Below are 22,077 nucleotides of genomic sequence, written 5' to 3'. Positions count from 1 at the left end.
TTGACATAGAAAAATCTTGTGGGAAAGAGAACTGAATCAGGAAAAAGTAGATGCTGTCGTTGAGACATTGAGAGTGATGTGCAGTTCTGTTCTGTGTGTGCAAAACAGCTGTGCCTGGAAGGAGGCTCCTCAGGGTATGCCAGGAGCTCTGGAAACTCTGTTTCTTGCTGTTCTGTCCATCTTTATGAGCTTCACTGAAGCTTTGGTCAGTTAGGATGTGTACATGCTGTTCTATTTCCTGTGGGCCAAACTGGAAGAATTTCACCCAGGAACTGCATCTCTGCTTCTGCAGCATGTGCTGAGGAGGAGCAGAGCTGCTGGGCTGTAAGTCTGTGTGCTCTGAGCACTGACAGCCGGATACTTCTCCACAGGGTTGGCTCTGCTGGGGGCACAAATCTGCTGCCAGAAGCCTCTTAGCATTTTCTGGAGGTTTCCAGACAGGCTGGCTGCCTGCTCTGGAAGATCTGGAGCTGATGCTGGATCAGAACAAATGTCTCTGGTGCTCAGCGTTCACCTCTGGCAGCAGATCGTAGAGTCATAAAGATGGGTAGAAGGCTGTGTCTGCACTCTGACATTCTGATATCTCCCTCTGAGGGACTTCCTGCCCTGGGAGTGATTTCTGTAAACCTTGGATTTTTCTTCTCTATATTTCTTTGTCTTTCTTCCGTGTTTGCCATGACAAAGCTAACAAGCTAGAGTGAAGCAGGACCTGCTAGAAGGCATTGTTGGTGAACTCCTGCAGATGGATTTTCTCATTGAACTGCTCCTGTCCTGCAGACTGTGCAGGAGGCAGTGCTGTGCTCACTGCATGGCAGTTAGCTGTGTCATCCGGCCCCTAAACCTGCTGGGGTGCAAACCAGGGAGGTGGGCACAAAAATGATCTGAGGAATGGAACACCAACCATATGAGCACAGGCTGAGAGAGCTGGGGCTGTGCAGCTTAGAGAAGACTCCAGGGAGAGCTGAGAGTGGCCTGTCAGTGTCTAAAGGGGCTGTAAGAAAGAAGGGAACAGGCTCTTGAGCAGGGTCTGTCATGATGGGAGAAGAGGAAATGGCTTAAAACTGAAAAGGAGAAATTGGATATAGGGAAGTTTCTAGGAGTGCAGTGAGGCACTGGCACAGGCTGCCCAGAGGGGTGGTGGTGCCCCATGCCTGCAGACACCCAAGGTGAGAATGGGGGGTTCTGAGCACTGATGGAGCTGTGGGCGTCTCTGTTGAGGAGGGGGGTTGCACCACGGGGTCTTAAAGTGCCCGACTCCATGGTTCTTTTCTGTGTTTCCAAGGCTGCCTCAGCCGCGGTTACGCCCGGCTCCATCTCTCCAGAACGGGGCCTCCGCCCGCGGCCTCCGCCCGCCCCACCTCCTGCTCCTTCTAGGTCGCCATAGCGACCGCCCATCCGCTGACGTCACCGCGCGCCAACGTCACTCGCCATATGACGCCACTTCCGGGTTCCGCCCGGCCGCCCGCTGCTCCCCGCCTTTCCCGCCGTGCTCCGCGCCCCGCACTACATTTCCCAGCATGCTTTTCGCGCGTCCGCCGCTTGGCGGAGCGACGCTGAGCCGCGGGGTACGCCGGGAGGTGTATGCGTCACGGGGTCGGCCGCGGTGGGGCGGAGAGCCGGGGCGGGGTGCGGGCCGGAGCGAGCGGCCGGTGGCAGCGGAGCGGTCCGGGCGTCGCGGGGCTCTTCGGACCGGCGGGCGGACAGAGGGCCGGGCCGCCCGAGGGGCACGCAGCGACGGGAACGAAGCGAGGGGAGCGCCGCAAGCGCTCCGCAGCCGCCATCGCCTCGTAGCGCGGCCCGGCAAGGCGCAGCCATGTCGGGGCTCCTGGGGAAGCTGTTCGGGGCCGGCGCCGGCGGGAAAGGCCCGGGAAAGGGCCCGTCTCCTCAGGAGGCTATCCAAAGGCTGCGGGATACGGAGGAGATGCTGAGCAAGAAGCAGGAGTTCCTGGAGAAGAAGATCGAGCAGGAGCTGGCGGCGGCACGCAAACACGGCACCAAGAACAAGCGCGGTGAGGGCGGGGTGCGGGGCTGCGGGCGGAGCCTCAGCTCTCGTCCTGCGTTGAGCCGCGGGACGGCCGTGCTGGGTGGGAGGGAGAACTTCTCGGAAGGAGCAGCGATGCGGTGGCGCGGCTGCCTGGGGTGGGGCAGCCACCGTGCGCGGAGGTGTTGAGAACCGTGGGGATTTGGCAGTGAGGGTCGGTGGGTTGGAAGGCGTTTGGCTCGGTGATCGTTTTCCAGCCTTAATAGTTCTGTTCTGTGAGTCTGTGTGTTTGCCCGCGCCGCTACTCGCCTGTTGCACGGCCGTGGTGAACGCACCGCGTTCCGGGAGGCTGGTTGGGGTTGCGGTATTGACGTTGCCCTTCTGGGCGGTGTCAGAGCAGGAGGACGGAAGGCAACAGCAATGTGATGCAGCAGGGCTGGGTCAGTGTGTGGCCGAACCTCCATCCGGGCCACCCAGCAGGTTCTTCCTGGAACTCCTTCCTGTTGTTCGGCCGGCGGTTGAGCCTTCTCTACAGCTCCAGGGCTTCTCGGTGGTGGCAGAGTGGAGCAGGGCTGTCTCTGGCCCCTCTGCTCCCAGGGTTGGTCCTTCTGAGGAGTTCTGTGAACTCCTCTGCCAGTTTCTCCATCCAATTGTAATGTATTGCAACGGGCATAATAAGACAGAGTTTCTTGTGGTGTTAGTTTGGTAGTGAGCTGGAAAGAAGAACTAAAACATGCATCCTTTGTAGTCATCTGCAGTTTCTGTATCCTCTTTCAGTGATCCCATGTAACTCGTATTTTCTCTGTCTCGTTGCTTGCTGAGGTCCTCACCCTGTAGCACTGTAGGTTATCTGTCCCCACGGCTCTGCTCGTGCCTTGTTTTGTGCTGGAGGCACAGGAAGACAAGCTGCCCATTGAGTGCAGGATTTTGTGTCAGGTGAATCGAGGTCTCGAGTGGAACAGGATCCTGATGAGTAATTAAGGAGCTATGAAATTGAGAAGGGCTGGGGGTGGTGGTCTGGTGGAAAGTAAATTCCATTTTATTTTATTTATTTATTTTTTTTAAGAGGCTTTCTGGGCAACTTTTGCTTGGGCTGCTGGGAAGGGCAGCTGGTATCTGCTGAAGCAGCAGGGTGTTGTTCATCAACAGAATAGCACATGTTATGGTGCTGTGTTTATTTGTTTATATAGTTATGTAGGCTTGTCTCTCTCTGACAGAAATTGTCATTTGGTTGTTTAACAACAAAGTTATAAATGAGGGGGAAAATTAAAAAAAAAAACAAAACTGGTTTTTTTTGGGTGTGAAATCTGTCTTTTTCATTGAGATGTTCTGATATAGTTGAAATATACTAAGCAAAACCACTTGAAAGCTAACTTATTAATGAATCCATTGGTTCAACTTTTAGAAATTGCAGTTCTGGAACTTCATACGTTCTCTTACTTCTGGTTGTTGCCCATGCACCAAGCATATGTGGGTTTTAACAGCTTATAAACTTCTGCATGTTCTTTTTGTCATCTGCATTTATGATACACAGGCTGTGTGGCCAGACAGCTGCTTAGGAAATTCTGAAGTTCAAGTGAGTAACTAACTGGTGTGAGCACCCTGAGTGTGCCCTGTCCCTTGGCACGGTGGGCTTTCACTTTGTATTGGACTGTTTTTATCTGGCAGTGTAGTTGTGGCAGCTCAGCACTTGCTGAGCAGTCCTTAAGGGCTTCAGGATTGGTGTTTTAACAAGCAGCAGTTTTTGCCTTCACTCTGCTAATTGTCATTAGGCCACAGTACCCAGCAGCTCCTGGGAGTGGAGAAGGCAGTGCTGGGCAGCTCAGCCTTTCAGCAGCAAGCTGTAGAGAGCAGAGCTTACAGCTCCAGTGTGCTCATCTCATCTCTGTGGGCCAAGGGGATGGTGCTAGTGAATGCTGAGCTGTTTGGGAGGGAGCTGGGCTGTGCTTGTGCTTTATCTCCTGTAAACTGTCAATCTGTTCTTTTGGAAACTCTGTGAGTTTGGGTGTTTACCTTATTTTCTTCACATATTTTTCAGTACTTTTGCTGTTGCTTATGAGTGAAAGACCTAATTCATGCAGTGAATTGAATCACCAGCAGTAGCATGGCTTGGTTTGGGTCTCTTACAAGATGTAATTCTCTGCTGGAAGTAAGTCCTGCGTGAACACAGGAAGCGCGGCTGTGAGCACAGTGGTCGGGTCAGGCACTCTGACTTCCCCGAGCAAAGCAAACTGCTGACTCTGTCTGAGGGATGTGAAGTTCTGGCACTCCGTGTTTGGTTTCAGGATAGCTCAGGGTTATCTTAATCACTGCTTTTCCAGTTTTACTCCTTTCCTTGTGGCTGGCACCTACAGGGCTAGCTCACAAAACCAGGCTGCCAGGGAAACGGCACCTATAAGTGAAAGTAATGGCTTAGGTCTGGATCTCTGATCTCTTTGGTGTAACACTTCAGAATCTGTTCATTGTCTCTTCTAGTTACGTTTCAGTGTGAACGTTCCAGCAGGATGGGAAACCTGTGCTCAACCCACTTGGGTGCAGAGGAACTCAGTGCTGTTATGTTCCTGCCTATCAGAATCAGTGGGATGAGCAGAAAGCAAATACCAGGTTGACATGCAGGAGATGAATGCCTGATGGATTTCCTATCTGCTCTGATTTCTGTTGTTTTCTTTTACTCTAAGATGAAAGTTTATTTCCATCACAGTAAAAGAACAAATTGCTGTTTTGTTGGGATTTTTTTTTGTTTTTTTTGGCACTGGTGACTGAATGCAAAACGGATTCAAGAGCTCAGTTAAATTCCTGCTGTGTAATTCAGGCTTTTCCTGGAAAGAGGACACTCCTGTTTCCCATCCCACACCAGAAATAGGAAAGCAAATACACAAGCTGGACGTAAGCTGAAGCCAGAAGTCCAGGTTTTCTGCCCACCTCTGTCTTTGGGCAGGTCTTGGTGCTGCCAGGTGAGTGGTTAGCAGGAACACAAACTCGTTGCCACCCTCCTCCATGCGCTGTCCCCAAAGGCTGCCCCAGGGGGCCAGGGCTCCTTTGTGCTGATGTTGGCATTAGTTGGGCACTGCGTGGGTTGGGTTGGGTGCTGCTTCAGGCAAAAGCTAACCCTTAAAAGAGAAATAAAACCAGTTTTCTGCTCTTGTCCACAGCAGGGCTGGAGCTGAGGCCGGCAGGAGGGGGTGGTGCTGCCTGCTGGTGGCTGGCAGGCGCTGTGCTGCAGTCTGGGTCTCCCAGCAAGGGGCCAGCTGGTTGTGAATTAAAAAATGGAAGCGTGGCTGCATGATGGCATGGAGGCCTTTGTGTAGGTGTTTAAGTGCTTTGAGTTATTGTGGTTGTCTGGAATTCAAGGAAAAGAAAGCTGTGCCCTCAGACCTGGGTGTGGGTGTAGGCTGCAGAGCCTCATGATCCTGTCTGTAAGGACCTGACTGCAAACCTGATTTTGTTTTCAGAAATCCCAAGATGCTGACATAAAGGTAGCAGCAGCCCTGTAGCAAACCCTATCCAGCCCTTGTCACACTGCAGCCTGCTGTGCCCCTGCATTCAGTCACGGGCTGCATTAAAATGCATCCTCCCCTTCCAGGTGCTTGCCTGCAGCCCCAGTGCCAAGGTGAGCACTGATGGAAGCCAAGTGCAAGGCAGAGTCCTTTGTCTTGCTCTGAGATTAATGAGTTGAGTGCTAAAACACCTGGCTCTGGAAAATGGTGCTAATTACTCTTTTTAAAAAACTTTAACAAGTTGCACACAAATGTAAGCAAAAAGCCTGTAGTTCTGCCAGGTGCGTTTTGGTAACCGTGTTTGGCTGCAATACATCCGTCCTGTGTTCCTTTTCTGCTTCATGCTCTGTCAGAGAGAGCACCTGGTATGTCTGCAGCCACCCAGCTTCTTTTAATTGCTTTTTCTATCCCATTGCATTAGATGCTGGACTCCAGTACCTGATGAAACCTCAGCTAAAGCCTGTGTAAGGGCTCCCAGTGCAGTTTACAACTGCAATTTGCAGCTCATGCAAAGTGCTGATTAGGTTTAAACCTCCTTTAGTTCCTCAGACTGTTCAGCTGACTGCCTGCTTGTTTCTGGCTGGCAGAATGCATTCAGAGCTGTGTTCCTGAGCTTCATGTTTGTTTCCCTCTGGTCTCCTTGCCAAGCCCTCCCAGCCCTTTAGCCACCTGCGTGCCCCTCTCCAGCTGGTTCTCCTCCAGCAGCACTTGCTGGTCAGGGGAATCTCCCTGTTGCTGGAATGCCAACTGGGTTTTGCATTTGACTGTGGATGCCCCGTCCATCCCTGGAGGTGTTCAAGGCCAGGTTGGATGGGGCCCTGGGCAGCCTGGGCTGGTGTTAAATATGGAGGTTGGTGGCCCTGCGTGTGGCAGGGGATTGGAGCTTCATGATCCTTGAGGTCCCTTCCAACCCTGGCCATTCTGTGATTGCAGGATGTGGAACTTGCTCTGACATGCCTACAGCAGTCCTCTACAGGAAGACACATGGTCTGTCTACGATGCTTCCCAGCATACAGGGCACTGTGATGTTCTCGACTTTAGCAGGACCTTGTAAGCAAAAGGGATCACTGCTTCTTCTAGAGAAATTACAGTCCTTTCAGTCCTAAAATAATAGTAAAGTGGCTGTGCTTCATTGGTGAGCAGGACGTTAACTTAAAATACAGAAGGGAGTGGCAGCCTCACATTAGAAGTCTGTAGCCCCAGTGCTGGTTGGGACAAGGGTTTTTGCTTGCTTAGGTTGTTCTGTAGTTCTCCTTGCCATTCATGGTAGACCTGTAGGGCTTGTGCACTGTGCTGCCTGTCCTGTAGAAATGAGTGGTGCCCCACGCAGGAGAGCTGCCCTGTGGGGCACACAGCAGGTGAGGAGGTAGTGCTGTTGCAGACTGTCCTGGCAGAGCATGGCTTTACAGATAGATGAAGGCTTGACTCAGGAGTGCTGAGCTGCTCACAGCGATGTGGCTGCATCCCATATGAGGAACCTGGGGCACTGTGACCTTGCTATTGGGAAGTGAAGCACCCACATTAACCTCCCACTGGGAAATGCAGCAGGCAGGTGGAGGTGACCATTGGTGCCTGGCTGGGACAGAGGCAACGACGGTTCTGCCCATAACACCCTTGTACTTGGAAATCCAGCTGCGAAGAGCCTGCTGTGGCTTCCTACATGATCATCATATAAATGAAGCCTTTCCAGTACTCATTTTATAGGGGCTTATATAACTGTGGCCTAATTATTCTGACAGTTGTTGCTTTGCCTTTTAACTCTCAGCTGGTTGGCAGTCGGCTGTGGCATATTGGATTGGGGTTGTCCAAATAAGCAGAGTTCCTCACGCTGGAACTTAGGTATTTATCCTTGTGTGCAGCAAACAAAAACTCAGAACCCAGTTTCACAGCTGCTGCTGCCTTCATGCTGAGTTTTTGCACCAGTCTGTGCTCCTGCAGTGACCCATTGCCATGGATTGGAAGAAGAGCTCTGGGGAGGCCTTTAAGTGGCCATCCAGTACCTAAAGGGGCCGTATAGGAAAGGTGGAGAGGGTCCTTTATCAAGGGGTATAGGGATTGGACAAAGAGAAATGGCTGTGAACTAAGGGAGGGGAGATTTAGGTAAGAAGGAAATTCTTCACTATACATGTGGAAAAACTGCTGGCATATAGTTTAGGAAACCCAACTTCCAACTTTTGAGGGATTTAGTCATCAAAATCCCCTGGGAATCTGTCCTCAAGGATGTGGGAGCTGGCAGATTTTTAGGGAAGCACAAGAGCTCTCCATCCTCAGGTGAAGGAAGTCAGGAAAGGAAGGCAAGAGACTGGCATGGCTGAACTGGGACCTGCTGGTTGAACTGGAGAGCGAGAGAAAAATCAACAGGCAGTGGGAGTAGGAACAGATAACCTGGAGAAGTGTGGGGATGCTGCTGGATTGTGTAGGGATGGGGTCTAGAAGGCCAGGGTCCAGCTGGAACTGGACTTAGCAAGGGTGCAAAGAAGTGTGAGAAAGGCTTCTGTAGGTACAATCAGAACAGGAAAGTCCAGGAGGATGTGCCCTCCTGCCTCCAGTGAGCAATACAGGCAGGTACTAACAGTGGACAAGGAGAAGGCTGAGGTACTTAACCATTTATTTTTTTACCTCATCTTCACTAGAGACTACTCTACCCACAGCCCTCAGCTGGGTGGCTTGGAAGGTAGGAGCTGAGGGAGCTGTGCTTCTCCCACCATAAGTGAAGATTGGGTTTGTGACTGCCTGAGGAACCTGAACATCCGTAAGTCTATGGGTTCTGATGAGATGCATCCCGGAGTCATGAGGGAATTGGCTGATGCAGCCAAAGCCACTCTTGATATTTGAAAAGTCCTGGCAGTCAGGTGAAGTGAATGGGAAAAAAAAAAAAAGGTGGTGTTGCACCCATTTTTAAGAATGGTAGAAAGTTTGACCCAGAGAACTTAGGGACCTGTCTGCCTCAGCTCTGTGCTGGGGAGGATCGTGGAGCAGAGCCTCCTGGAAGCTGTGTGTACATGGAGTACATGGCTGCAGCAAGAGCAGGTTCTGCCTGACCAATCTTATTGCTTTTTATGATGGCATAACTGTGTCAGTGGATGAGGGAATAGCTGCTGATGTCACCTGCTTGGATTTCAGTAAGGCCTTTGACACAGTCCCACACAACATCCTTCTCTCCAAGTTGGAAATACCTGGATTTGGTGGGTGCACTGTTAGATGATAAGGAACTGGCTGTAGCCAGAGAGTGGCAGTCAGTGGCTTCATGTCTGCATGGAGATCAGTGACAAGCGGTGTCCCTCAGGGGTCCTGGGCCCAGTGCTCCAATTGACAGTGGGATTGAGTGCACCTCCCACACAGACAGTTCTGTGATGCTGGAGGTGCCCCATCCATGGAGGTGCCCAGGGCCAGGTTGGATGGGGCTTTGGGCATCCTCACCTGGCAAACAGGGTGTGCTTAAAGGTCCCTGCAACTCAGTCTGTTCTGTGACTCCATGACTTGGGAGGGCTGCAGTAATGATCTGTGTTGCTAACCCTGGCTTCTGGAGCTGATCGCTGCTTTGTCTTCAGAATGTAATTAAGTTCTGGCCTCCAGAGGTGTACTGCAGCGCTGCCAGTTAAGTGTTTACAGGCTGAGGCATTGTAGAAAGTATGGTTCAGCTTATTTGCTTTATACTTTTGGGTTTCCAAAGGCTTGTGGTTTTTAACTTTTTCCTCTTTCAGCCATATTAGCATTGGAATCTGATTTCTCATGGGGGGAAAAAAAGAAAGTTTTCACATTTCGAAACAGCATAACTTCACCAGATGAGATGCTAACAGGAATGCCAGATATTAAGACAGGCTCAGTAAAATCTGGCAGCACTGTAATAATAACTGCACAAAGCTGGGAAATGAATGAGATTGCCCTGTTGGTAACGTGCTTCATTCCCCAGGAAGAGCAGGTCTCTAAGTGGGCTGCTTGGGGACAGCATCTCCTGAGTTCATTTGCAGAAATATTGTTTAAACACAGAGATGATTTTTTTCTGTCAGAAAAGATCATTCCTAGATGTTAAGAAGGTTCTGAGATGCTTAAGAGCAGCTTCTGTTCACAGACTAACAGAACCACGCGGGTTGGAAGGGACCTCAAGAGAGCATCGAGTCCAATCCCTGCTAAAGCAGTTCCCTACAATAGGTCTCACAGGTTGGTGTCCGGCTGGGTCTTGAGTATCTCCATAGACTGAGATTCCCCAGCCTCTCTGGACAGCTGCAGTGCTTCATCACCCTGAAGAGCTGGAAAAGGTAAAGCTGCACCTCTCCCTGATGCATTTTTTGGCAAAGGGATTCAGAGGAAGAGGATGGGTTTCTCTCTGGAATTCCCTCTAACAAAGCATCCTTCAGCAGGTGCAGAATGAAGAAGAAAAGCCACGAAGATGTTGGTAGGCCTTGAGAATCCTAAAGGGCCCTTCAGGAAGCGTGCTTTATTTCATCCAAAAACCTTTGATGTTTGTTGAACTTTGAATAATCTTTGAATAAACTTTGAGTGTGTATAAATATCAAATCGGGATGTGAAAAAGATGCAGGTTATTAACGGCAGCATTTCTGGGGCAGGTTGAAAGAGTGGGGGAGAATAACTTAATCCAGAGGCATTAGGGAGAAAGAAGACATAACTGTCCTGGAGCTTATCTTCGTGTGGGTTGTTGATCAGAGCAGTGTTGTCTTAGCATTCAAGGGGCAAGGGAACCACGTTCTGTTTGCTGCAGAGGAGGAGGTGAGTCGCTGCCAGGTCTGGGCTCCAGAGTGTGGTATATTTCACTCTGTAATGCCAAAGCTGAGCATGTCTCAGGAACATGTGACACTGCAGTCATGGGTTCTGACCTTCGGAAATGCACTTTCAACACTGGTGACTCACAGGCAATAAGGAAATGTGGTGGGGCTGCTGGGATGTGGGGACAGCAGTGCCACCATGCAGCCAGGTGTGTGCTGGTGGCAGAGGGCTGTGAGCAGTGCTGGTGGCTGCGCTGTGTGGGAGTCACACAGTTCAGAGCATGCATTGCTGTCACACACATGCTTTTTCCTTTGTTGTTTTTTTCCCCCCCCCTTGCTTAGTTGTAGATTTGTAAACCAGGGGTCCTTATCGTTTGGTTTAATCTCCAGCAGAATGGACTGAATGTTTTTGCAATACTTCCTTCAGAAGGAGGTTGTAATCTTGTTGTTTTAAATACAGAGAGGATGGAAACTTTTCATTCTCTGCCTGGATTTAGATACTTTATGAAAGTAATTTTAAGCAGGCACTTAATCTCTGAGCTGGAAAAAACTGAAAAAAGCTGCCTGCCTTTTGAGGAGAGGGTTTGGGAGCTCTGTTAATGCTTAGCAGACAGGCACAGAAGGATGAGTGGAGAGAAAAGGCTGAGCTTGGGTAAAATGCTCCTGCAAAGAGAGGGATGGAGGCTGCTGGCAGCTCTGTGAATGCTGTGGGAGATGTTTACCCCATTACCAGGGACTGGATGTGATAATGGCTGCAGACTTCCAGCATAAAGTAATTTTAGGCCTGGTTTATCCTCCAGACATCACAGGTCTCAGGGGGTGGCCCTGAGAGGAAAAGCAATCATGCTTTGCCCTCTGTTAGCCATGGAGGCAGCATGGATTTATATTGAGCCACGCTTCACTGCTTCTTTCTCCCATCCACTGTCACACCACAAAGCTTAAAATCCTGGCTATCTTCTTGGACCTCTGACACTTGGGGCTGTGCAGTCACCTCGGCTAAGGAGGCAGCTCAGGAACGAATGGGCAGCCAGTTAGCCATGTGTACTGGCTCACTGGGCATGCTTATTTCTTCCTCTGCAATCCCTTGTGCAAGGTCTGCTTGGCAGCATTGCCCAAAGCCTTCATGTTTCTCCTCTTGTAGAGAAATCTTACTGGTGTGCTGGGCAAGCCCTGCGAAGGTCAGGAAAGCACCAAGACAGAATTCCCAGGCAGAAGTGTGCAAGGTGAGGATGCATTCCAGCTGTAACATCTGGAGCAGTGGTTCTGGAAATACCCCAAAACGTTTTGGAAATGTCCAGGAAAGATCTGACCTCTGGTACCTACACAGAGAATTCTGTGCTGGCGGCTTCTGTCAGCCCCAGTTGGTCTGAGCCCTCCCTGGGTACATGCAGCAGGTTTGAAGAGTCCACGTGCAGCTGGTGCCTTGCTGCTGGGTTAGGTTTGAACCAACGAGAGCATTCAGCTAGGCAGTAGCGTTCTGGGGAGCAAACTCCAGCATGGGTGTATTTATTCAAGGTTAAACTTGGAGGTAGGGAAGAACTGTGTAAGGCTGTGGCAGGATCTGTCTCTATTGGATTTCTTACCTGCCTTTCTGTCTGTAGCACTGGGGGTTTTGCTTGAAGTTAGCTTCTTGGAGTTCTCTGGGGATACTGCAGGCAGTGTCTGCTCGTTCTCAACAGCTGCAAAGCTACAGCAAGCAAAGAGCAAATTGCTTCTTATGCTTAGCGGAGCCTCTAGTTTATCCAATTTCAAGGACAGCAAGGGTGGTGATTAGGTTTTCTGCTGAGGCAGGTGCCAGAAGATGGAATCACATTTTCAGAAGCAGCAAAATTAATGATGTATCTCTTGTTCCCGGTCAGGTGTGCAGTGCAACGTGTGGGATGGTGACCCAGTGTTGGGCAGTGAGCAGGCATTTCATGTGCACGTGTGAGAGGAGTTCCTGGGCTCACAGCTGCCTCTGTGAAAGCGTGGCTTAATTTCAGCACAGCGCCCAAATGCTTTCCCCCTGCTGGAGGAATCGGTCTGCCTGCCTTCCCCAAACACAGACTTGTTTCTGCTACCACAGCCTGTGGTTGCACGTAGGTGGAAAAGTGTCTCGAGTTCATTGTTTTTTCTATATATCAATCTATGCTTTTCTACTCTTGCTACTTAAAAGCATTAGTTGAATAAGATTGCTGAGGGCATAAATATCCCTTTAACTGCTTGTCCAGTGCGTGAACCGGCAGTACTAATTTGCAGCAGGGTTGGTGGTGTTTAATGAAATCATTGACACGTTCAGTCAGATGTTTCTCACTGAATGCAGTACCGTGTGGCAAAAATTGTATCTTTATTCTCCTGCTACCTTCTGATCACTGTGAGCGTTTTCTCATACTGAAGTGCTGCATACATCTATATTTTGGGGCAGGTTTTAGACTGATGACAGCTCTGTTAACAGTTCTTCATGTCCAGGTTGAAATATCTTTAACAATTGCATAAAGTTCTTCCAGACTCTCTGCAGTTTCAGAGAAGAAAGTGGAACTATTTGGCAGACTGTGGTGTTTTGTCAGGCAGTAAGTCTGGGTAAGGCAGCTGGAACATGGGCATTTCCCCTTCTCACTTGAGAGCATTCATTACTCAGGGGGAGAAGTGGCTGAACGCCGTGACACTGGCTCCTCATCAGCTGTACGCAAACTGATATTCTAGGGCTGTGAAAATGAAGGGAGAAATGCCTTTTAATATATCAAGTCTGAGTTTATAAGAAGGCTGTAATATTAAACTTACTTTTGGATGTGTTTCTAGATTGAAGTAATGGAAGCAGCCAGTCTGGCTGGATAGCAGTTTGCTCTCTGATCACTTTGATCCTCCTCGGTGCAGGTTGGGTCTTTAGTCCCATCCACAGCTACCTTTCATGTGATGATCGAATATTTCTGCTATGGTGGGGTTTGCTTTGATTCATTAAGTGAAGATTATCTTAAGCATTGATCTTCTGTTTTTTTTTTAATAGTGAATTCAAAGTCTACTAACTGGCTTTGCTTCTCTCATCAGCTCAGCTCATCTATTTAGCAGGTGGAGAGGGTGAGCTGTCGGTTGTGGGTCAGCAGTTGCTGTCTCTTCAAGTACAACCTGTGAGAGGTTTAAAGAGAATAAAAAGACAAGCAAAATCTCTCCCCTTCTAGAGCAGCAGTGATTTGAAGAAGTACTGCTGTTTTTTCTGTACAAAGAGGAATAATTCAAGAACAAGTTTACGTGCCCAAAGCCTTGCTGTTTTTAGGAGAAGAAATACCCAGTGCTAACCCTTACTCAGTGCAAAGGCATGCGTTCTCCTAAGAAATACACAGCACATAAAGTGAGGGAAATGACTCTCAGTCCATATTTCTTTCTGAATATATTGGGCACTTCACAGAAGCTGCTGCGAGGTGCTGCTCCAGTGATCCTGTAACCTTACACAGCTTTTTTGTTTGTTTTGTTTTATTCTAAGGTAAGGAAGTTGGCACGCATGGAAAACCCAGGTCAGCTCCTGCCAGTAAAATGTGCTGCCAGGCTGTCTGGCAGCAGGCTGAGGGTGGGAGTGCAGTGAGCCTGCCTGGGGCAACGCTCAGAGCAGAATCAATGGTGGTGGGTCCTGCAGGAGCAGTTCCACGGCCATTATGGGTGTGAAATTACAGCACCTGCTGATGTCATTGCTACCTTGGAAGTATTAAAGGTGTAATTAAAGGTGCCTCCTGTTCCATGACTGCTAAACACAACAGCTGTCCTCAGGAAGAGCAGAGATGGGCTGTATTACACTCGGACTTCAGAGGCACACCCATTCCTTGCTCACGTGTGAAATACTGCCATATTGGAAGATGCATCAGTGGCCAGCTGCCTCTCCTTCAGATTTATTTCAAGTTCTGGAAATTGATTTTGTGGATAGAAAAGATTTAATGCAGCTTCTTACAGAATAAGCTTTCATTGCTCTGACTTTATTGAAAATGTAATAAAAACGTGTAACTTGGGCAGTATGGTGGAATTCAGTGGGTATTTATGCAGATGGTAAAGACTGCTTTGCAAGGTAAAGGCAGCAGAACCACTGTCTGTTTTCAATCAAATCTTAAATAGGAGAGCAGAGGGGACCCATCAGGTACCACTGCCCTGTGAAGTGTGACAGCAGCATGTACGTTTGCAGCCCACTGTTTGCAATGGCAAAGGCTGTTCCTGGTGTGTTTCCGGTAGAGTTTGGAGGCTCTCCTCCATGCATGGGCTGTTTTGTAAGGCTGTACAGCTCTCCTGCTGGCCCCAGGGGTGCCCTTGCTCTGGAATTTGCTTCAGAACTCTGTGCTGGGGGTGATGTGTTCTTCCTGAAACCTGAGAATGGAGAAATCAGCCCTAGGAGGGAGTTGGGAACCAACTGAACTGTGACAAGCTTGAAAACAAATGTGACCTAAAATAATAATAATAATAATCAGCTTAATAAGATCTTCTTGCTTCAGATACAAACTTTACATTGAGATAATAAAGCAAGGGGACAGATGGCAGTAGATTGCAGGAAATTGTGATTGTCTCAATTGAGCCACTAAGTACTTTGTTGTCTGTTCCTTGGTGCTTTTTAGTTGCAGGAAACCTCAGTCTGTTCTGAAAGCTTTTCTTCACTGCAGAAGCCCATCTTTTACTTCAATGCTCATTGCTCTGCACTGGATATCCATCCCAACGTGCCCAGGCACAGAAGCACTGTGCATATCCTGCATCTCTTGCTGGTCTGTGCTCCCTTCAGGCAGCTGAAATATAAATGATACTGACGGCTTTTTCTTTGTAAGATGACTTTACCTATCCTTAATTAAACAATGAGGGCTAAGCTGACCAGACCAAATGTACCAGAAATTAGTGACTGCTTTTCACTCTGTGCTTGGCATCAAGCTGGAATGTTCCACATGATATCTGTGTTGTGTCTAATTCTGAAGAGAGAATGCTGGCCTTTGTGTGACGTGAAAATTCAGTCCTGTTCCTGCTTGTGCCAAATGAAAGCTGCTGGGGCTGTGAAGTTGGCCCCAGAATAGAGGGGGGGTTACCTCATTGGGGTGGGGGGCACTGAAGTGCCTTAGGTTTGGCATTGGGCTTGTGCTGGAGAAGCTGGGGGGACCTTTGTTTGTCCTTCTGGTCACATCTGCTAAATCAGCCCTTGGGCCTCGCAGGGTGCTTGGCAACTTCAGCCTTAGCTGCACAAAGTGGCTCTCTGTTCAGTATTGCTGTTCCAGTACATTGGAGGAATTAGAAATTAATCATGGCTGCTTAGAGGACTGAAGGGATGCGTTCCTCTTCACGATGCTGGGATGTTATCTTGAGGGCTTCTCAAGATGGCATCTGACAACACACGAGGTGTCTGCCAGCTTTGCCTACAGACTTAATCCTCTTTCAAGAGCTGAGATATTTTGCTGCTGTTGCAGTGATATGCTCACCATGTTACAGCTGTTGTTGCTTTAAAAGAGGATACAGGGGAGTTGTCTGCTGGCAGGATTTCCTCCTCCTTGCTTCCCCAGCTCTCCAAAATCTGCTAGAGAATCACAACAGGGACAGGGAGGGATTTGTAATGGCACTGTGAAGATATGAAGCTTGTGTTGCCACCGCTCCTCGTGCATGGCACTGGTCTGGAGCTCAGGGAGCGCTGGGACACCAACCTCAGCCGTAGGGTTTGGGTTGGGGTGCTGCTGTGTGGGGCTGGAAGTTGGACTTAGTGACCCTTGTGGGTCCCATCCAGCTTGGGATACTCTGTGATTCCATGCCTGTAAGTTGAGCACTTAAACAAGATGGACATGTTATGTGGCCAAGCCCATCACACAGTGGGCAAGAAGTCTGTTTGTGTCAGAAGCAGAAGTGCTGTGGAGGAAGTTGTAGTGGTGTGCTTCACTTGATGTTGCACTTGGTTGTTGCTCATCAGACAGTGGTGCTCTATGCTTGGTAACGCTTTGCCCACAGTGCTGCTCCTACTGAACCTTTACCTACTTAAAGGCAGAATTACTGGTAAATCCAGCTTGCCTGCATTATGTTTCAGAAGGGAGCTTGCACCAGGCTGCAGTGTGGGCAGCATCTTGTAGCAAGAGTAACATGAAACGTGCACAGTGTTTGTTTACATACGTATACATCACAGCATCCAGCAGCAGAACAAAGAGCTTTGTCTCACTTCCTGCATGACTGAGTTTCTACTGCCAGCAGCTGCACAGCAGCACCAGAACCTCAACTGACGCTCACTGCACCATACTGGGATGTACAGGGAGGAACAAAGATGTTTCTGAGTGCATCGGCTTGTGTATTGAAGCGTGCTGTCTGCAGCAGCCAGGTCTCTGTGCTGTGGCTTGTTACAGCTGGCTGAGCTGCCAGTCCTTCATTCTCATCTTAACCTACATCCTTCTGGCAGCTGCAGATGGTCAGTGCTTACTTGGCCACCTTTAAGCAAGTAGGCAACCATAAGACAAACAAACAATACAGTGTGCTGAATGTTGCTGTGTACTGAGTGGCGTTTGGTACAGAACAGTGGCTGGCTGCATCACAAATCTCACAAATCCTACTTTTCTTTCCTTTGCTCAGCTGCTCTTCAGGCCCTAAAGCGTAAGAAGAGGTACGAGAAGCAGCTTGCCCAGATAGATGGCACGTTGTCCACAATTGAATTTCAGAGGGAAGCCCTGGAGAATGCCAACACCAACACTGAAGTGCTTAAGAATATGGGCTTTGCTGCTAAGGCTATGAAAGCTGCTCATGACAACATGTAAGTTATTCCTCTCTGTCTCCTTCTGTAAGACCCTTACTTTGACATTTGTTTGATATGCTAAATACCATGTATTTTATAACAAGTAATAGAGCCAGCGTAGTAAAATCTTCTTTTTAAAAGTCTATAACTTAAATGCAAATAAAACATGAGGTATATGTGGGTAATTGCCAAGATATGAAGGATGAATGCTTTCTCAATCTGGCATTGTTTCACACAACATGAAGCCACTCGTAGCACGTGTGCAGCCTTTGCCCAGCAGAAGTTTGCCACCAGTTGGGTGTAAAGCAGATAGGAGGGCATGCTACCTATGGATCTGCCTTCAAACAGCAAGTTTCCAGCCTCAAAGCGAGGGTTAAACTTCTTTCTTTGCTGTGGAGTTTGTGTGTGTAGCAGTAATGAAAGCATTATGGGAATGCTGTACTTCTTCCAAAAGCGAATATTGTAGGCGTAATGTAATAATGCTGGAACAGGGAACAGAGCAAATGATTATTAATATCAAAAATACAAACCAGAACCTTTCCAGATGAGCTCTCTGTGTGTAACTGCTGTGAGCTAAGCTTTTGGGAAGTGAAACAAGAAATTATGCATAACTTTATTGAGACCGGGGATTGAGGTGTAGAGGGATAAAACTTAGATGTGCATACAAAGTATTTTTTTCAGAAATAACCTTGTAAATGTCACCGTAGCGTGGCATTATTACAGAAGAAAAAAAAATACAGTCTTAAGTTCTGCTTGGGGAAGTGCCTGATTGACCTCCTCTTTTCCTTGTTTTATAGGGATATCGATAAAGTAGATGAATTAATGCAGGACATTGCGGAGCAGCAAGAGCTGGCAGATGAGATCTCAACAGCCATCTCGAAGCCAGTAGGATTTGGGGAGGAATTTGATGAGGTACACTTTGAATTTTTCCTCTGTTTAAATGAAACCTTTTTTTAAGATCTATATGTTACGTGTTTCTAGGAATAGCAGCAGGATTGTAGATCTCTCCTTGCTATTTCTGCCAGTGCATACAGCAGCTGTGAACCTGACTTTATGCTGAGGATGGTCTGGATGGATCAGATAATATTTGGACTTACATATCTTTGCTGTCTCCTCCAAGAGAGGAATATGGGAATTCACATGAAGATTCAGGTTCTTTATCTCCTCAGTTTGTGCTGATCCTTTGCACTTAGGCTATTCTGCAATAATATGGCTGGCTGAATCTGCTTGATAGTAAATATGATCTAAAAGTTTGTTCTTATTTTTTCTTCTCTCTTTATAAAACTAGGATGAACTCATGGCAGAATTAGAGGAACTAGAACAAGAAGAATTAGACAAAAACTTGCTGGAAATAAGTGGTCCTGAAACAGTACCACTACCAAATGTGCCCTCAATATCAATACCATCAAAGCCAGGTAAGTGTTGATCAGAAACATCTGGGGTTCTCACAATGCACCCTCCATTAATTTCCAGTTCCCCTGATTAGAGAATTCTAGCTGCAGGCAGCACAGACATGTCACATGAAATGGCTTCATGAGTTCCAAGTTACATCTAGTGCCACTTATCCAAGGAGCTAACCTGCCTTTCATAAGAACTGTGAAAGCTAATAACAATCACAGGAACAGTTATTGTCTGTTGCAGCACTTACAGTTTAACTTTGGTGGGAATGATGCTCAAGGGGGAGTGGAGATGTGGAAGAAGGAAGCCAGCAGCACCTCCTGCTGGTTGCTGCTGATGCAGCAGGGAAGTCATCCTGACCTGCAGCCTGTGGGTATAAAAGAAAGGCAGTTGAGTTGCGAGCTCGTTAGCTCTTGGAATTTGCTTTAGATACCCACACTGAACCATACTTCCTTGGTGCTGCTTTATTTAAATTTGATACCTGTTTTTCTGGCTCTTAGAAGGACTTAACCTGTTTATCCTCAGTCCCCTGTTTGGGGTCCACTGTTTTCTCCTCAGTCTGTGGTTTGCACGTGCTCAAGCCAGGCAGTAGCAGGCTTGTAGTCATGCCAGTTTTACAGCACCTGTATCCAGCAAAAACCAGTGTAATGATGTAATGATGTAAGAGTGGCCAAGAAGTGTTAGCATTTACACAGACAGTTCAAAGCTGCTTTTCAAGCAGCACTAATTGCTTCTGTGAACTAGAAGTGATACCTCATGAAATCTAATTGATTTGGAAAACTTTTGACGTGCAGTAACAGGATGTGAAGTTTTGCTGTCTGTTTTGCTGAATTTGTCATAAGGTATTCCAAGGAGGTTGTAGACTTTGCAGCTCTCTTTTGTGTGCTTTCTTGGAGGGAAAAGAGGTCCAAAAAGCTTGAGGGTGGGAATGTTCCCAACTGCTTGTCAGTATATCTGTAATTATCTTGCGGCTTCTGGAACAATTGAAGGCCTGGGAAGCAACATACGATGCCAAACAACAAGGTTCTGCTTCAGGTGGCTTGTTGGGAAGTTTTCTTCTTGTGTGCTGTTTTTCTTTTAGATGTAACTGATGTTGCATTGGTTTCTAGTTCTGTTTCGCAAGGCAGAATGGCTGACAAGTGTTGATGAGAGAGCAGCGAGTTGCATGAAGGTGTCTTGAATCAGTGCCTTAATCCAAATTCAGATTCAACAGCAGGAGAAATTGTTTTTGGATAAATCTGGGCATTGTCTTTTTAACGTATAGCTGTTTTCATGAAGTTTGTTATCATTAAAATGTACCAACCTGAAACTAAAGATACCTTTTGCACTGTATTAGGATTGAAAGTACTTTGGGTCATTACTAACCAGACTTCAGTGGCACTGCTTTACCTGACAGCTCAGGTGCATGCTTTGTGCCTGCTGTGGTACAGCTGACTCCATTCCCTCCTTTTTATTCATTGGATGGAAAGTGATCGTGAGCTTTCCTGACTTTCCAGTTCTCAGGAGCTGCCTGGATTTTGAAGTAATCAGTCCAAATGAGAAGGGTGTTTGTTGCCTGCCAGCTGTGCTGATGTCTGGAGGGATTCAGGCAAAAGCTGATTCTGTTTAGCTGAGACTGGATAAGCTTAATTTAGAAAAAGGAATTCCAAACTTGTACAAGCAGTAGGTTTTGAGTTTGACTTAAAGCTAACTCTGTTCCCTTTTACATGAATGTGTCATTAAATGACACAAGCTGTTGGGAGCATGAATTATTTCACTCTTTTTTTCCCTTTTAGAAACAGGACAATTCTGGAGCTAGAATACTATCTGAGGAAGAACTTTTCCCCTTCCCCCTTTTTTTTCCGAAGAAGTTGCTGTAGCAGTTCTGGGTTGAAATGTTTTGCTTTTTGTTAATGCTCCTCATTCCAGAAATTGGACTTAACTGTACTAGAACAAACAAAAATTGTTTGCTCCCCTGGAGCAAACTGCAGGGCAACGTGTGCTGGCTGCTGCTTCACATCTGCACGTGTGATCATGGCAAGAGGGGATGCAGCACCTGGCTTGTTAGCTCCTCAGCCCCTGAAAGAGCATAACAGACACAAGAGTTGGAAGTCTCCCACTTCTGTACTTAGCTATACCAAAACCTGGTTCCCTCTGTGTGTTGTTGCAGTTTGAGGACTTACTGATGCAGTAAGGAATTTATTTGTGAGGCTGGAGACAAGCTGCTGTGAGAAACTGAGCCCTGCTGGGAGGGACTGAAGCTGAAGGCTCAGGGTGTCCTGCTGTAGGTGTGGTGCTTATGGCAAACAGCAGATACACTGGTGTACACACGCTTTCATTCGTGTTTGCAGTTTTCCTATGAATTTGCTCACTTTAAGTGGTGTCTTCTGAAAATCCACCATGGACTAATCTTTGTGGAGGTACCTTTGGTTCAGCTGAAGAAGGCCTGGTGTAACATTTCACACGCCCTCAACTAGCATGTGGTGCCTCCCTTACTGGTTAGGTTGATGGCATGGAGGCTGCTCTTCTGGAGTGGTTGCAGGGTTCTGCCAAGATCCCCATTTGTAACTCACTGATCTTCTTTTAATATTTTGCAGCCAAGAAGAAAGAGGAAGAAGAGGATGATGACATGAAAGAGCTGGAAGCTTGGGCAGGAAACATGTAACCACAGCAGTAATTGGCTGGAAAAAGACTTTGATTACCTGTTCTGGGTGCAAATATATTGTGTTGAGGAGAAAGCATAAGTAAAATGTCTCTATCTTTAATTTTAACCTGAAGCAGTGGGAACTGCGTTGCTGTTTTCTGCATAGCGTGGTCTGCACAAAGGAAAGAGAGGGGAGCAGAGGGAATTGCCTGCAGTTTGTACGGTTGAGTTTCTGTAAAAAAGGTATTTGCAAGATTAAACATTCAGCTTTTGGACTGTGCTAATGCCACTGCTGGATCTTCATCTTCAAACGTTTGGGCGTATTGAATTGAAATGAGCCGAAAAGCACTCTGTAATTTTAAGTCAGTTTAAATGTGTTTAGAAGTCTTGTAAGGCATTTAAAAAAAAAAAAGGAAAAGTGGTAAAGCCACCATCGGCTTCTTACTGTGTTTAGGTGCAGGAATACTTTAGGTTTTTAGTTCTTTGCAAGTTATATTTATATCCCTTGACTGATGTGTGGCCAGCCTTGTGTCTGTCACTGCAACAACGTAGTCTCTGTTCCCATTTTAATTGGTGATCATGATCTGCAATTGACAAATGCTATCTTGGAAGTAGGGAAGGTTTAAATTTCAGTTGTACATTTTTCTACATAGCACTACAATGTTTATTGCTTTTTGTGATAATTGATAACCCATTCAGATACGTGCACACAATTATTTTAATTAAGAAACTACTATGGATTGCACTGTATTAAATATCTTGATTAATTTTCATCTGTGACTACTGTCATCAGTTCCTTATGATGCTTTAGCAGTCTTCAAAGCTAGTTGAATTTTGGTGATCTGGCTTTAATTTGCTTGCATAAAACTTAAGTCTTAGCTGAGCAAAGTAGCCAAAGGACTCCTGTAGCTGTTCATTCATTCCAGTAATCTTCTGGGACACAGCATCAAAATCCATGCTGAGGAGAAGTGAAAGCTGGGTTCATTTGCAACAGGTTTAAGGACAGACAAGATCAGAGCCTTGGCTTTTATCATCATTTTGTCGTAGAAATGACATCCATTGTGCTGTGTGCTAACAAAATGTGTTGTAAAGCCCTAGTATTTTGTAGGAGTTACAGCTGACCATCTCAAACGCAGCAAGGTATGTGAGCAGGAACG

General features: G+C 47.4%; 1 protein-coding gene across 1 annotated transcript; it reads left to right on the top strand.

Moving 5' to 3' along the window:
• The first annotated feature begins 1,601 nt into the window (after positions 1-1,601).
• Positions 1,602-21,693, top strand: CHMP4B (charged multivesicular body protein 4B). The gene is made up of 5 exons (XM_048963560.1): positions 1,602-2,009; positions 16,740-16,917; positions 17,697-17,811; positions 18,188-18,314; positions 20,874-21,693. The coding sequence occupies exons 1-5, from the start codon at positions 1,814-1,816 to the stop codon at positions 20,939-20,941; spliced, it is 684 nt and encodes a 227-aa protein (XP_048819517.1). The 5' UTR covers positions 1,602-1,813; the 3' UTR covers positions 20,942-21,693.
• Positions 21,694-22,077: the final 384 nt, after the last annotated feature.

This window comes from Lagopus muta, chromosome 16 (genome assembly GCF_023343835.1).
Source record: "Lagopus muta isolate bLagMut1 chromosome 16, bLagMut1 primary, whole genome shotgun sequence".
Classification (NCBI taxonomy): Eukaryota; Metazoa; Chordata; class Aves; order Galliformes; family Phasianidae; genus Lagopus; species Lagopus muta.
Note: the sequence above shows the minus strand (reverse complement) of the source record. Positions and strands in the feature narration are given on the sequence as shown.

Excerpts from the sequence above, each read along its gene's own strand:
- CHMP4B (XM_048963560.1), top strand. The coding sequence starts at position 1,814 with ATGTCGGGGCTCCTGGGGAAGCTGTTCGGGGCCGGCGCCGGCGGGAAA. Across the intron at positions 2,010-16,739 it reads CGGCACCAAGAACAAGCGCG|CTGCTCTTCAGGCCCTAAAG; the intron begins GTGAGGGCGGGG and ends TCCTTTGCTCAG. Across the intron at positions 18,315-20,873 it reads ATCAATACCATCAAAGCCAG|CCAAGAAGAAAGAGGAAGAA; the intron begins GTAAGTGTTGAT and ends AATATTTTGCAG.